We start from the raw sequence: 15,922 nt of genomic DNA, 5'->3' as shown, positions 1-15,922 counted from the left end.
CGTAATAAAATATTAAATGATAATATTAAAATTATCAATAATTATATGTTTCAAGTCATAGTAATTTTAATCTTAATGATAAAAATTGTGGATTAAATTGTCACTATATGGAGATAATCGGTGACATATTTATAGTTACAACACAAATATAGTAACAGTCAAATATTTGTCTTCACTTACTATTAATTATTTATAGTGATAACTTTAAGCAGTATAATTTTGTCCCTTAATTATATGTATTAAGTGACAATTTTGTCCCTTAATTATATGTACTATACTGAAATTATGGATGTTATTATCCTGGTAACATATAAATTCTTGTCACTTAGTCTATATAATTCATGACAATTAAATATTGTATTAATTTTTTTGTCGCTAAGATTGGTACTCGAATTTCATCGTTAATATCATTTTGGTATCCAATTATTATTTTTATTTATTTATTTCTATTATCTAATTATATTTTTATATATATCTTGATACTTTACTATCTCTATTTGCAATGTTAAAAAAAGAACCTTATTATTAAATAACTTCTATTAATAGTCAAGTCCCTCAATCCAATAGATTGAAAGCAGAAATATTGTTCTAATATATAATAATATAGGATTTGAATATATATTTATTCATTGCCAAGTTAAATTTTACATTTAATGAAAATATTAAAGTTTGGTTGCAAAAACTTAAATTAGAATTCAAAAGTTTAACATTTTGGATTACAATTTTTTAAAAAATTAAAATATAAATTGAATTTATGTGAGATTACAATGCAATTTCGATTTCACTAGTAATATAATTAATTACTAAGTAATGAATTATTTATAAATATTGATGAATAAAATGATTAAAATATAGCAAAATGATAAAAATACTATTTCTTTAATATACTTTTTATTTAGTATCTAATGGTAAAATAAGCATTACATAAAAAAATAATACAAAAAATAAATAAAAAAACATTAATTGGATATCGAAAACGATATTAATAATAAAATTTAAATACTAATTAAATCATTTATAATTTTTTAAATATAAAAATAATATTAATATCGAAATTCGAATATCAATATAAATGCTAGTAAAAACTCTCTAGTTCAAGAGGCAATCCACAATGGGGCTGGCCGTAGCACGGGCCGTACCATGAGCATTTATACAGACAGCAGTGGTTGAAATATTTGGATCCAAGGATCTTATGTCGACATCATCAAGTATGATATTAGTACAAGGAACTGTTTCGCTGCATCGGAAGCTGACCGTAGCATTCTTGCTTATGGATGTTCCTCGGAGTCCACTATATGTTACATCACTCACTTGGACACCAGATGTCTAGTCAATGGAGCAAACAACAGTTACACCATGTGTCAGAATATAAATACTTGTTATTTCTTTGTAAAATTAAAATATATTTTTTGATGATGTAATTGTAATAAAAATACTCCCTTAAATAAAATCACTGTATGTAAACAAATTATAAGTCAAAGAGTGTAAATGCAATTATCCCATAATAAATTTATCGAGTAGAGGGCCAAAGTTGGTTGTTAAACTCCACTAAGTTGAAAGGACACGAAAATTGTAGAAGATGCTTACTTGATTGGAGCAAATTCTGTGAGGACAGTAGAATTGGTCAATGATTACAGGATGGTCAGTTGCTATGAAGTTTATATCGGAAAAGTTGATATTTCTGGCAAAACCAGAACCTCCCTACCAGGAAACCCAAATCACTGTAAGAATATTTGCAGTAGTGCTGTAGCCTTAATTTCTGGTATAGATGATGTTAAATTTTTACCTGCCATGTCTTGATACGAACTCCATTAGTGGTTCCGTTGAAAGTGCAATTACTTACATTTATGGCTTCAACTTCGTCATATTTCCCTTTTGCCCCAAGACTCCCAATACTGCCACAAGTAATTCAAGAAATTAAACAATTTATATATATATATATATATATATTATTTTCTTTAATTTATCCCAAATCTATTTCTCTAACTTCTGTTAATGAAATAATTATCTCTTTTGATTAATTAGTTTTATCAATAATTTTTCGTATTCATGCACACTTTATTCTCTTTTATTCAATATACAAAATAATAATAATAATAATAATAATAATAATAAATTTAAATTATGCACACAAATCGATTGAATGTGATTCGTTACGTTAGTAAAAACTACAAACCTTATCCCATGTCCCGGACCACAAACAACCTCAGATATAGTGACATATGAAGTGCCCCCGTTGATGGCAATACAATCATCCCCTTTTACGACAAAACATACGTACGTCAAAAATAATATGTGAAGCCAATCAACATTGTGTATAACATGAAATTATGCTACTGGTCAGACACTAGAAGAAAAACTATTATTGGCTATGAATTGAAGTTGTGATAAATAATTATTATTAAACATGGTGAAATAAAAGGCAATGTAAACACTTACCTTATCCATCATAAAAAATGTTAGCTACACTCGCAGAAATCACGGTCAACAACTATTACATGACCATTGACAATAAATTTTTACTACGATTATTAATTTTTAATTATGATTAAATGTTATAAATAATAATAATATATCTATATATAAGAAAGATTGGAGAAATTGAGGAACCTGTTTCCATGGTGCAGTTACTGATATGAATATTGGTGGAGGAGCTGATGTCGATGCCATCAGTGTTGGGACTCTTTGGAGGGGCAGTCATGTGAAGGCCTGACACGGTTGAGTTATTACACTCGCTGATGGAGACATGGTTTTTCTGGCTGTTTTTGTACTTCACTCCCCTGATTTCAATGTTGTTGCAACGAGAAAATCGCATTGCCTGAGAATTAATTCAAAACAACCGGTAATAAATCCATATAATTAATTAATTAATTACTAATGATGTCTTGCCTGAACGGTAAGATTAAATTCAAATTTTACAGACGTAGGTATTTGGTCTATATATTTTTAATAATAGTATATATATTTTTATTTATTTTGAATATATTGATTGATTTAGAAATATTAATGTATTGTACATTGAATGTACATTGTAATAATAATATGTTGATTAATTTAAAAAAATTGATATGTATATTTTTTTAAAAAAATATAATTAATTATGTAGGTATGCCTTTTATGATTTTTATTTAACTATTTTTTTCTTTAAAAAACAAAATCGGCAGATGTGATGGTAAATGTTGGACTTACGGTCGGTCGTGCGTCGTCTACCTGAAAAATATAAAAACCGAACGACGTATTAGTCGCACGAAAATGAAACACTAATATATAAAAGTTTTCAATATTAACAACAAAAGATTTGTGTATTAAATTATCCCCTTATACAATATTATTAATGATACATATATAATGAAAATCCAGTACGTAAATAAATATAATTTTTTCGATATAATTATATTTTTATTACACATGCCTTACTAATATTCAATTTAATAGTGTAATTTTTGGCGGTATTAAATTTTTTAAAAATTAAATGTGATGTATATATAAAAAACCTTTATCATTTAGTATATTTCATTAGCAATTGTTTAATAGTATATAAAAGTATTTTGTCACTGAAATAATATGGATAGAAGGTTAATAAAATTTTAATTTTATAAAAATAAAAATAGACTAATAAAATATATATAAAATTAAATTATAAAAATTTAACAAGTTGGAGAAGGGGGAAGAAAAAAAACTAAAGAAGCAAGATAGAGGGAGGATGTAAATTACTCACGCGCCGCCACCATGAATCTCCTTGACCATCAATGAGTCCTTGTCCGTTTCCGACCACCGTGAGCCCGTCCACTCCACGAAACTTCAACCAATCGTTTGCCTTCTTATTTGTCCATCTGGATTTTGGTTGTGCAGCAATGGTGCCTAATATCTGTTACAACATAGGTCCAAATCAAATTTTTTACATTAATAGTTTGGCTAAATTACATTCATACCTCTCCAGTGTAGGGCAAAATATAAAAACATCCCTTATTTTTTATAAAATTACAATTATACTCCCTGAGGGGTGCTACAATAATATTTTACAGGGGTATTTATAAAAAAAATTCCTTTAAATAGAGAGTGTATATTGTAATTACAATTATAACTTTAGAAAGTGTAATTATAATTTATAAACGATTGAAAGTATTTGTATATTTGATCTAACCTTAAAAACTGTCATTATAATTGACTCCAATAAAAATATACCAAAATTTCAACTGTTTAACCCTTTTTTTTTAAAAAAAAAAAATTAATTACCTCAAATGTGATGGTGTAGGGTTTGCAAGGGCCTGAAAACTCGATCCGAGACACCAAAAATGTCTGTCCACTGGGCACTGTTACCTTAGCACTGTATGACATTTGCTGACAAGCTGCCATCCATGCGGAATGGAAAGCCTGTTAGAGGAAGTAAACTGAAATTTTCAGCTTATAGGAATTAATTACAATTAGTGCAGGATAAATCCATTAGATTTATTAAATTAATTACGTGAATTTATATACATCTATGTGGATAATTACTTTATATGGGTATGAGGGGTTATAATTCTTAATTCTAAAATTATAGTTCAGATCGTGCCGGATATACAGATGATAGATGTTAATTATAGTGTTAATTCTATAATAATTCTGATGGAACCAAATATACAAATAATAGTTAATTATATTATTATGTAATTAATATAAAATTTAAATAAAAAGAATTATTAGTCAATATATATCTACACTTGAATTAGTCGATTTTCGACCAAAATTCTCTCGAATTTATTTATAAGCGTAAAATCTTTATATTTTTATTATTTCTATCAAATAACTGGCGACAAGAGTTAACATGGCAAGAAAAAATTTTGTTTTAACCATTGGTCTTGAATCATCTCATAAAAAAAAAGAAATAAATTAAATAATTTTATCTATATATATTAGATATAGTATAAAATTGAATGATATTTAAAAATAAAAAATTTAATACGATTAATAATGATGCAAAAGGTTTTATGTAAGGAGTATAAAAAGGGTAAAATAATAATAATCACTTGAGAATCATCTGTCATTCCATTCCCGACAGCTCCAAAATTCGTGACATCGAATGTGTTGTCTTCGGGGGGCAGAGGGTAATAAAAGTCATCCCTGCCCCTTACAGTGCTTAAGTTCCAAAATGCCCACCACAAAATCAGAAAATACGCCTGGAGTCCCTGCAATATTGAAAATAACTTGCTATTAATTAAACAAAAAAAATATAAAAAGCAAACGAAGCTAAGGAAGCACGCTAAAGATAAAAGGAACAATCACACACGTAAATCTTCTTTGATTTAAACTATATATAGTATTTATTTCTATATATCCAATAAATAGATAACCCCATTAATTAAAATTTATGAATTTTGCTGATTTTAGTAAAAAAAAAAAATTAAATAAAAAACTAAATTTATCCCAAATTAATTTTCTAATGATTTATTACAGGTTAAACAAATATTTTTGATCAAACTACTCTTATAAGGTTGAAAATATATTCCTCACATGCATTAATGTGTGTGGAGATATATATGAGTAGTTTAACTACAAAAGATTTGTTTGATCTACAGATTACAATAAGTCAATCGAGGGTAAATATGAATTTTCGTTCGATTTTTTGCTAATTTCGGCAAATTTTGTGAAGTTTAACTAACAAAGAGATCTATTTATTGGATGGAAATAAAAGTTAAGGTACTGAATCTAATTTTTCAAGCACAAAAAATTTATGTGTAATATACTGAATCTCAGGAAAGGGCGGTGTAATTTTTAAAAACATAAATTATAATTTCCCCCTCAAAATTGTTCATTTATTTGAAAGGAAAATGAGAAAAAAAAATAAAAAATAAATTAAGTTTCGTACCATTGTTTGGTTGTTTTTACTCGAAAATTCCAGAAAACTTACACAGTTCTAAGGATTTGGTTGTGGTCAACTATATATATATATATAGGAGTAGAAAATTTATTAGGAAATTTTGGTGTGGTCAAAAGATTAAATTTTACGAGCCAAATTTTTTTATTCGGGAATTCTTATAATACTTGTTGGAATTTTCCATAATCTGAAGGTGGATTATAAATCTATTCGTAAATATTGGTAAAACACATTAAAGTGAAATGTTTATAAGTTTCTCGAGAAATTAACATATGATTTTTTTTTGGGGGGGAGGGGGGGAATTAGGGATAATTATACCTCCCTCCCATGAGTTTGGTATAATACATATAAATTTTCTATAATTTGAAAAATTATATTTAGCATTCATAAGATTTGATTCCGTTTAACAAAAACTGCTACTGCTTTAGTTTATCAGGAGTGATTTTTGTAATTACGCAAAAGACATAGGCAATTTCTGTAAATAGACTATAGATTAGGGGATGTAAATGTAATTATTACGAGAAGAAATTTAAAATTTAACCATGGATAATTATCATGGTTAAAAATAAACAGTTGCAATAAATATTCATTGACCATAACCATGCAATGATTGTTGATTGTAGTTTTTGTTAGTGTAACTAAAACATTTATCATAACTACCCATACAATAATTGTATCATCTCTCTTATTTTCCTCCCAAATGGTCCTCCCGCTTCAAACCAATAAATTAATAGTATAGTCAATATACCTGTATTGTCAATGAATTGTGATTATATATGTATCCTTTGTTCATTTTCAGTATACGAGAATTAAGCGCAAATTTTCTATAAAATTTTTTTAAAAAAAATCATATCATTAATATACACAAACATTAGCCAAAAAGAACTCTAACAGTATTATTTTCAATATTCTTGTACTACAAATAAAATAGGAAGTATCCTTCATATTATAAATCACTACACCTTGAAAATTATGACAAATCAACATTATCTACTACCGTTAAATAAAATTGATGCGAAAACTTAATTCAATTTTGACAATAATTAGTGGCCGTTAATGCTTTGGGCTCGCTTACAAAAATAATGGTTAATAATCGTTACGCAGTTGTGGTCAATTAGTATCTGCCTTAATTTTTTATTTTAATCATGGTAACTAACTGTAGTAAAAAAATTATATTTATTTTAGAATGTGTCGTAATCTGATCAATTCTTTTGTACTAATGTACATCATTATAGTCAATACCCACAATTTGTACGTAACTATCACTACAAGAAAATAGGGAATCAGAGACCAAAATTTAGAGATGTAATTAAATCCGTCTTTATCAAAAACGAATTTAGAGATCGAATTCTTTTTTATGATAAATTATTAATAATTTTTATTTTAGAGACGGATTTAGAGACGGATTTATTATTTCAGTAAAATATGTTATATTCCACCTCTATTTCCGTCTCTGATACTGTTAAATGATTGCTTAAAAATCAAGATGGCTGAGACTTGGTTATTTCCGTCTGTATTTCCATAGCTAATTTTTTCTTTAATTTAGCCCAGGAAATTTTGGTCTCTGATGCTGTAAATAGGAATTTTTTTATTTATGAAAATATTAAAACACAAAAATAAGAATGTTTTTTATTTATGAAAATAATAATCAAGTTGTAATTATATGACATGATAATATATATATATTTGTATAATTATAATGTATTATTTAATTTTTATTAATTACAATAAACTAAAAGTAAACTTTTTATTAATTTTTTTATTTTAATAAAAAACACACATTCCTCTTAATATTTTTTTCTCACCAGCGAAGATTTCGGGCTCAACTCTTTCGAGCTCAAGTCGAGCTTAATTGTGTCTGTTCATAAGCTCACGAGCTTTTTCTATTTTTTTTATTTTTTATAATAGTGATGGTTGAATAATTTTAATTATTATTTTATTATATATATAATGAGATCAAAAAATTTAATCAATAACTACGATATCTTAAAATCTAGCTACTGGATTCACACCAAATTTAAATATATATAAGACCGTGTGGATTAGATCATACCGGACGGTTTGATTTAAAATCACATGGCCTGATTCTACGATACACCGACTTGAATGATTATTCTTATGTTTTGAGTACGATATCTTGGCATCCGTATATCCAATAAGTCCAAAATTTTACCAAGTGTATTTTTCTATAAGTACGATAATATCTAACGGTCTGATTTGAATTTTGATGGTCCAATTAACCTATGTTGTTTAACAATATAAGATTATAGTTACATCAACGTAATACTAATATTTATAAATATATAAATTTACCATAGATTGTGAAAATATATTAATCTCAGTTATAAAATATTTTTATATATTTCAATTGCATTATTTCAGATAATTGATATTTTATATAACTTTAAACTATTTAGTATGATTTTTTTTTTATTACAGACTCACTGAATCAAATCAAATTGAAAAATTAAATATATATATATATATATATTAGTTTTATTAATTATATATTCTGTATATATTATATATTATATGTTACATATTTATATTTAAATTATATAAAGAAACTAATATATTTAATATTTATTTAATTTATATAAAATAAATTATATCAATATATATATATATATGGAGAATTGCCTAATTTTAAATCATGAATCCCTCTCTCTCTCTCTCTCACGGCCGAAGAAGAAAAGAAAGAAGGAAGAAAGCAATCTCTAACTCTCTCTCTCGCGGCGACTCCGACTCCTTCGGCCAGCTTTTTTCCGACGACAGGTAATTTTTCTTCTTTGTAATTTTTTTTACGATTTGTAGAAGAAATTTGAATGGTTTGAAGGTGTTTGTTGAAATGTTGCAACGGGTTGAAATTCACCTGCTGATTTCTGCTTGTGTGTTCCATTTTCTTGCATGTATGTGGTGGTGTTTGTGTCTCTGTTGTGTTAGTATGTGTGTGTTCCTGAGATGTTTAACGTATTCTTGATTGTTGTTCTGAAATTTGGTCAGGGTTTTAGTGGGTGGGTGGATCTGCGGTTTTAATTTCTTGAGCTCATTGGCTCTCCATTTATGTGTGTGTGTTTTGTGGTGATTTATTTTTCCTTTTCTGAAATGTGTGACCATCTTGTCGGAACACTTTTTCATTGAAATCAGAATTTTAACTCACATCACAGAGAGAGATGGGGTGTGAGCACAGGCTCAGATTAGGATTTCCCCCATGGGTATGTATACATACAAGCATTATAAGAGTACTTGTAATTCTTTTTCAGTTTTCTTTTGATTTTTCTGGGTTCTTGACTGTTAGAGGTTCAGTTATTTGGAAGTAGAACACAGGAATTGAAAATTGTAGTAACTTAGATTTCTTGTCTTGAAGAAGAGAACGAACCTAGTTCTAGGTTCAAATGTGGAGTTTGCCCTAAGAACCACGAGGTAGATAGAAGTTTTTTTTGGAAGTAACAGCAAAATGCAAACCTGTGACCATCTCATCATTATATGCATTTATGTATATTTTCATGTAGAGCAACTATCTGAATTATCTAACAAAATTCTTGATTGTCTATTAAGAAAGATACTCTGTTGTCGCTTGGGAACATCCTTGTACGATCTTCTGCTTCATATATGTGTAGCTATTAAAATGTTATCATAGACTTCCATTTACTTTAGTTCTACCAAAGCTATTATTTTATTTATGTATTCCTTGGAAACTTTTTAATGGTAACCCACTCATTGGTTTTATATATTTGTGAGTTCTACTAACACTGAACCTCCTGCTATTCATTAGTACTATCTCTTGTACTCTTTAACATGTTTTGAGGATTATTTTTAGGGGTGTCCATTTCGGTTAACCAAACCGAACCGAATTTCGGTTCGGTTCGGCATTTTGGAAAACCGAACCGAATGTCTTCGATTCGGTTCGGTTTTTCGGTTTTAAAATCGAAAAAAAACTATTTTTTTTTTAATAATATATTTTGATATTTTAAGCAAAATTGTGATAATGTTGCAATTTTATCTAAAAATACAAATACCAAAATTAAATTCTAGTTTAATAGTACAAGTCACAGGTGTAGAACAACTTCAATATGTTAATATTCAATATCTAAAAATAGTACAAAGCGAGTTGCCGAATTGAATTAAAATTTTGCCATTGAGCATCAACAATTGACATTGAGTCATCAATCATCATCCATCTTCCATCAACTATTCACCTTGCACCTAAGATTTAAGAAACAAAAAAAAAATATAAATATAAAATAACAACAATAAAAGTAAAACTATAAAAGTTGCAAAAAAAAAAAAAAATACAACTTATGACTTACATTAATCATGATACACAACATGACAACATCATAACCCAATGATGGTTGACTCCGCCCCAATATTTGATCCAACATCTACAAGAATTATAAGATTAAACTAATATTTCAATAAACTAATATTTGCAAATTGCAATAAGTATTAAATTAAACTATACTTACCTTTTACAATTTTATCAATAGCGTCATAGTCTTCTTCAACTGTTTTGGATGGAGTTTGACGTAGCCAATCTTGACAACAAATTAGAGCTTGTGCCATCTTTGGAGTCAATGAAGCTCTAAAATCATCAATTATGCGACCTTCAGTACTGAAAGCGGACTCTGATGCAACGGTAGATATAGGCATAGCTAACACATCTCGTGCCAATCTTGCTAAGATAGGAAATCTTGGCGTATGCTCTTTCCACAATTCAATGATGCTAAAGTTCGGAGAACCATATTTCACAATTTCCTCCTTAAGATAACTATTCAATTCTGACTTATGTTGACCTCCAATCTCAGACACCATTTGTTTCCATTTCTTTCTCTTGTCTCCATCCAACTTTCGTTGACTATCATCATCTTGATCCTGAGTCTGATCTAATTCATTCATTTCATTGGATAAAGTGATAGAAGAAGGCCGTGATGTTGTAGAAGAATACATTTTCTTGTATTCTTCAAATACATCGTATAGAGCAGATCTGGCCAAATTTCCCATTTTCTCTGCTAATTCTGATCCATACATATTCTTAAACATATATTGGAGATAGTTATACTTATGACGAGGATCAAGCATAACAGCAACATATAACATCATGTTCATCTTTTCAGCATTCCCCCAATACTTATCAAATTTGTACTTCATTTGTCGTGCCATGTCTACCAAATAACCATCCTTACTTATAAGCCACTCATTCAAAAAATCATCAACATCACTTATTTCATCCAATAAAGTATTGCATGTCACGTACAGAGACCCAAACACTCGATTGGTTAGGTCATAAAAGTATTGCAACATATTGACAAATTTCGCAACCATATCCTTCTTTCATAGGCAAGCCAATCTTACCATAAGGCCCACCAGGCATGAAATCATTACGAAAATCAGCATCATATGTTTCATATCGATCGAACACATCTTTAAAAATTAAAGCAATATCTAGCATCATATAAACTGAATTCCATCTTGTAGGTACATCTAAGCACAATGTTTTTTTGCTTTGAATCTTCTCCTCAATAGCATAATCATTAAATTTTTTTGTCCTAGCTGGTGATTGACGAACATACCTAACAACTGTCCGTACACGCTCAATGGAGTCATTCAATTCTTTCAGACCATCCTTGACAATAAGATTAATAATATGAGCCACACATCTCATATGCAAATATTTTCCATCAAGTATGGCCGTTCCCAAAATTAACAAACCTTCTTCTAAGATAACTAACAGTGGTATCATTAGCTGAAGCATTGTCCACAGTTATAACAAAAACTTATCAGTACCCCAATCCAACAGACATTTTTCAATCAACAAACCTACATCATCGCCTCTATGAGTTGGACATGGAATGAAATTAAGAATGACCTTATGCAATTTCCAGTTAGAATCAATGTAATGCGCAGTCAAACACATATAGGTCAGTCTCTGATTAGAAGTCCATGTGTCTGTTGTCAATGAAACTCTTTGTCCAGAAGACTTAAAATAATTCATCAAACTTCTTTTTTCCTCGAAGAATAACTTGTAGCAGTCCCTGGTTATAGTCGTTCTAGATGGGGCAACAAACTGTGGAAGTGCAAGAGACATAAATTGCCTAAATCCTTCATTTTCCAAAAACTTAAATGGCAATTCATCGATGATGACCATGCGAGCTAAGCCTTGCCTAACAGTTTCTTGATCAAAATTCGTATGTGAAGAACTAATATTAGCATCCCCGGTTACACTCTGACAGAAATTAGTTATTGTGTGATTTGATGCAACAACAGTGTTCAGTGGATATTTTTTGCATGCTTTCAAATGATTATTCATCGTAGAAGTGCCATTCTTAGTGGGATCAATAGCATAATTTCGGTCACAATACTTACATTTAGCTTTTGGCTTCCCCTCGCTATCAGTGAATGCAATGAAGTGGTCCCAAACTCTTGATCTTTTACACGTTTCTTTTCTCTTTGGCCTTTTTGATTGTGATTCATCAGCTGGAGTTGTGTCTGAAATCCGTTCATCTTCATCCTCCAATCTCATTTCATCGGCATCCTCCAATCTCATTTCGTTCTTCAATGTTTCTCTTTCCATTTTAAATTTGAATACACTACAAATAACAAATAAAAAGCAATAATGTTAATCAAACACATACTAATGCTAACCAAACACAATGCCAAAATAATGTGATTAACCAATTAATGTGAGCAACAATGTCATTAAAACAATGCCAAAACAATCTTAAAACAATATTAACCAAACACATACTAATGCTGCAATTAGTAATGTAAATTAACCAATGCAATTAAAAGCACAAAATGCAAATTAACCAATGCAATTAAACACCAAATGCAAATTAACTAATTAGTAATGCAAATTAACCAATTAGAAGCACCAATGCAATTAACCAATGCAATTTCTAAGCACAAGTTTACTTAGCCATTTCATCAAACACCTTTCCATCAAATATTGTAAGTTAATTTTTTTTCATTTTCTTGTAAGAGTCTAAGATACCAAAGTAATCAAACCAGAAATCTTACTTGTCGTAACTCGTGTGAGATTGGTTTTGCACTTTTTCTGACTCAATCCGTAGATGGTCGCCGCCGGAGCCAGTGCCAAGGTGAATTTCTGTTTCAGTTTTTCGTTCTCAGTGAGTCGCGAGTCGCGACAGTCGCCGGTGCAATGCTCTGAGTTTTCCTGTCGTTGTCCTCTCTTTTCTTTCTTCCTCTTTTCTGTTGTTCTCTTCTCTCTGTCTGTAAGAGTCGTGAGACTCGTGACTTGTTCACTCTTCAGAGTTCAGTACTTCAATATTCTACTCTTCTCTTTTCTTTAGTCTTTAGTCTTTACTAAAGACTCTTTACTAATATAAATTATATAATATTAATATTATAATATATATAATTATATAATTTTCATATGTATAAAAAATATTTTTTTTTTATTATTTACAGAATTTTGATTTTCGGTTCGGTTCGGTCACCGAATTGGTGACCAAAAAACCGAACCGAAAACCGATTTTTTCTAAAAAAAAAAAAACCAAAAATCGAACCGAATTTTTGGTTTCGGTTCGATTCGGCCGGTTTTCGATTTTTTTTGCACACCCCTAATTATTTTACATATATTGTCCAATTGATGACTGATGCCCTTTGAATAAATCTTACATAAAATTTAAGTATTTTGACGTCAAGAATCAACTTCCTAGTCTGCAGTCTTTTGGGATTTTATTGCAATACTAGTAGAACATTGAAGAGAAGAACAAAAAAGCATAAGAAATTGAGGTGTACATTTTGAGATTATCTAGTCACTCGAGGTGAAATATTTTTGCATGTCCTGTTCATTAGAAAATTTACTTTTAAAACTGTAAATATTTTTACCCCAGAGAATAATCTTTTGACAATTTTCTTGTTAGATGATTGTTACTCAATAGTTTTCTCTTTCTAGAGTTTTCTGTATTTGTGTTTTGGATTAGTATGTTTCTATACAGGCAAGCTATTCAATATAGGTGAGTGGTAAATTAAACTCAAGAGAATCACTCTGTTTCTTGTTCCTTCTTTATTATCTATAGTTTATCTTGAGTGGAGTTTCTTCTTCTTTGCTCACACTGTTTCCTCAAACATTTCTCTTCCTTTTGTTTTGATATCCTTCCTTTACCATTTATTTCTTTCTGGCCGTTATCATCTCATTGCTTTATTTAAGGTTTGATTTGGAGTGTCATTTGTTGACAACTACTGCTCCATTGATGGGGTTACCTTAACTGCAATGAGGGGGATGCCGAAGGCAGGGCTAGTGACTGGAATGAAGTCGTAACAAGGTAGCCGTACTGGAAGGTGCGACTGGATCACCTCCTTTTCAGGGAGAGCTAATGCTTGTTGGGTATTTTGGTTTGATACTACTTCACACCCAAAACAAAAAGAAGGGAGCTACGTCTGAGTTAAACTTGGAGATGGAAGTCATCTTTCATTTCTCGACGGTGAAGTAAGACCAAGCTCATGAGCTTATTATCCTAGGTCGGAACAAGTCGATAGGATCCCCTTTGTTACATCCCCATGTCCCCCCGTGTGGGGACATGATCTTGGGGCATTTTGAGCTTAGTGATGAAACTTTTATGGACACTTGAAGTAGAGAAAAATGTTTTGAGGCTTATTGTCTTTTTTCTTGAAATTTGGTTGTGTCTCTGGTAAACATGTTCTTTTCGATGTCTGATTATCTGGTGACCTGTTCACATAATTTACTATGTCCTGAAGTCTTGTGCTTGAAACTGATGTCCTGCCTTCTTAGGCAAAAGGCTTATTGAAGCTTTGAGATTATTTGTTCCTATTCCTTTTTTTTTTTCACTTGTTTCTTTTTTATTTGGTGATCAACATTTCTCACTTCATTTTGATGTCAAGTCCTTTAAATTTTGGGACTTTTCTTATATCAGTAGATAAAAAACCTTGATCTTCAAAATAATGGTTAATTCATCTAGCCTTCTTTCTCTAAAAATTGCAGAGTAATGAATATTGACCGTGGTTGGATGTGGAGGCACTTGGATGATAATGGGTTTCTTTTAGATGAATTCGTAACAATGGTTGATCAGGAGTTCTTGAACTTTGCCTTTGATAACCCACGATTTCTGAATAATGGACAAATCAAATGTCCATGCTCTAATTGCGGTAACACAAGATTTACTCGGGGTTATAACATTTGGTACACACATGGTGAATCCTTGAACACAAGAGATGATGTGGGAGGTTCTCAACCGCTCCTCAGGTAGAAACATCTCGTTATAGAACAATGGTGATGGATGCAATAGGCGATGAGTTCAGCTCAAACTTCACGTGTGCTGAACAACTGCCTAATCCGGAAGCACAAATTTTTTTTAACTTATTAAAAGAAACTGACGAACCATTATGGGATGGCTGCAAAAATCACACAAAACTCTCTGCTGTGGCCCAACTATTAAGTATCAAATCAGAGTACAATTTACCTGAAGCTTGCTATGATCGAATTGTGTCAACAATCAAAAGCGTGCTGCCTGAAGATGAAATGTTTCCAGATAACTTCTACACGACCAAAAAAACACCTAGGTAAACTTGGTCTAGGTTACGAAAAAATTAATTCTTGTGTAAACTATTGCGTATTGTATTACAAAGAGAACAAGGGCCTTCAAGAATGCCTTATATGTTATCATCCTCGATATAAGTCAATCAAGGAAGGATCATGAAAAAAAGTACCTTTCAAGGTGTTGCGTTATTTGCCTTTGATACCTAGGTTTAAAAGGTTATATGCATCTAACTACACCTGTGAGCATATGACATAGCATGCAAATAATCATTGCAACTAGGAAAGTATGGCACATCCATCTCATGGAGAGACATGGAAACATTGATCGCACTCATCCATCATTTGCCTCAGATGCACGAAATGTGCGGCTTGGGTTATGCACAGATGGTTTCAGTCCATTTGAGAATTCTAGTACTCCTTACAGTTGTTGGTCTGTTATTATTGTTGTATATAATCTTCTTCCATGGATGTGCATGCAAAGTCCTTTCTTTTTCCTGAATATGGTTATACTCGGGCCCAAAAAGTCCAGGAAAAAATCTTGA

At 30.3% G+C, this 15,922-nt stretch overlaps 1 protein-coding gene and 1 long non-coding RNA gene across 2 annotated transcripts; one reads left to right on the top strand and one right to left on the bottom strand.

Moving 5' to 3' along the window:
* Window positions 1-1,089: 1,089 nt before the first annotated feature.
* LOC110011707 (putative polygalacturonase At3g15720) lies at window positions 1,090-6,650 on the bottom strand. Its single transcript, XM_020692485.2, has 10 exons — window positions 6,606-6,650; window positions 5,010-5,168; window positions 4,237-4,374; window positions 3,719-3,868; window positions 3,190-3,210; window positions 2,611-2,818; window positions 2,177-2,258; window positions 1,787-1,895; window positions 1,588-1,701; window positions 1,090-1,326 (listed from the first exon to the last, which is right to left on the bottom strand). The coding sequence occupies exons 1-10, from the start codon at window positions 6,648-6,650 to the stop codon at window positions 1,090-1,092; spliced, it is 1,263 nt and encodes a 420-aa protein (XP_020548144.2).
* Window positions 6,651-8,505: 1,855 nt separating this feature from the next.
* LOC110011680 (uncharacterized) lies at window positions 8,506-14,654 on the top strand. Its single transcript, XR_002286697.2, has 2 exons — window positions 8,506-8,632; window positions 14,034-14,654. It is a non-coding gene; the product is annotated as an uncharacterized LOC110011680 (long non-coding RNA).
* Window positions 14,655-15,922: the final 1,268 nt, after the last annotated feature.

The sequence above is a fragment of the Sesamum indicum genome, linkage group LG3, assembly GCF_026168435.1.
Source record: "Sesamum indicum cultivar Baizhima isolate 11 linkage group LG3, ASM2616843v1, whole genome shotgun sequence".
In the NCBI taxonomy this organism is placed as follows: Eukaryota; Viridiplantae; Streptophyta; class Magnoliopsida; order Lamiales; family Pedaliaceae; genus Sesamum; species Sesamum indicum.
This window is presented reverse-complemented; position numbering and strand designations above follow the sequence as displayed.

Bases quoted from the DNA above. Each gene is read 5' to 3' on its own strand.
- LOC110011707 (XM_020692485.2), bottom strand. From the start codon at position 6,650: ATGAACAAAGGATACATATATAATCACAATTCATTGACAATACAG. The intron at 3,211-3,718 runs GTGAGTAATTTA...TATATTTTTCAG, and splicing joins GAGATTCATGGTGGCGGCGC to GTAGACGACGCACGACCGAC. The intron at 2,259-2,610 runs GTTCCTCAATTT...TTGTCGTAAAAG, and splicing joins TAACTGCACCATGGAAACAG to GGGATGATTGTATTGCCATC.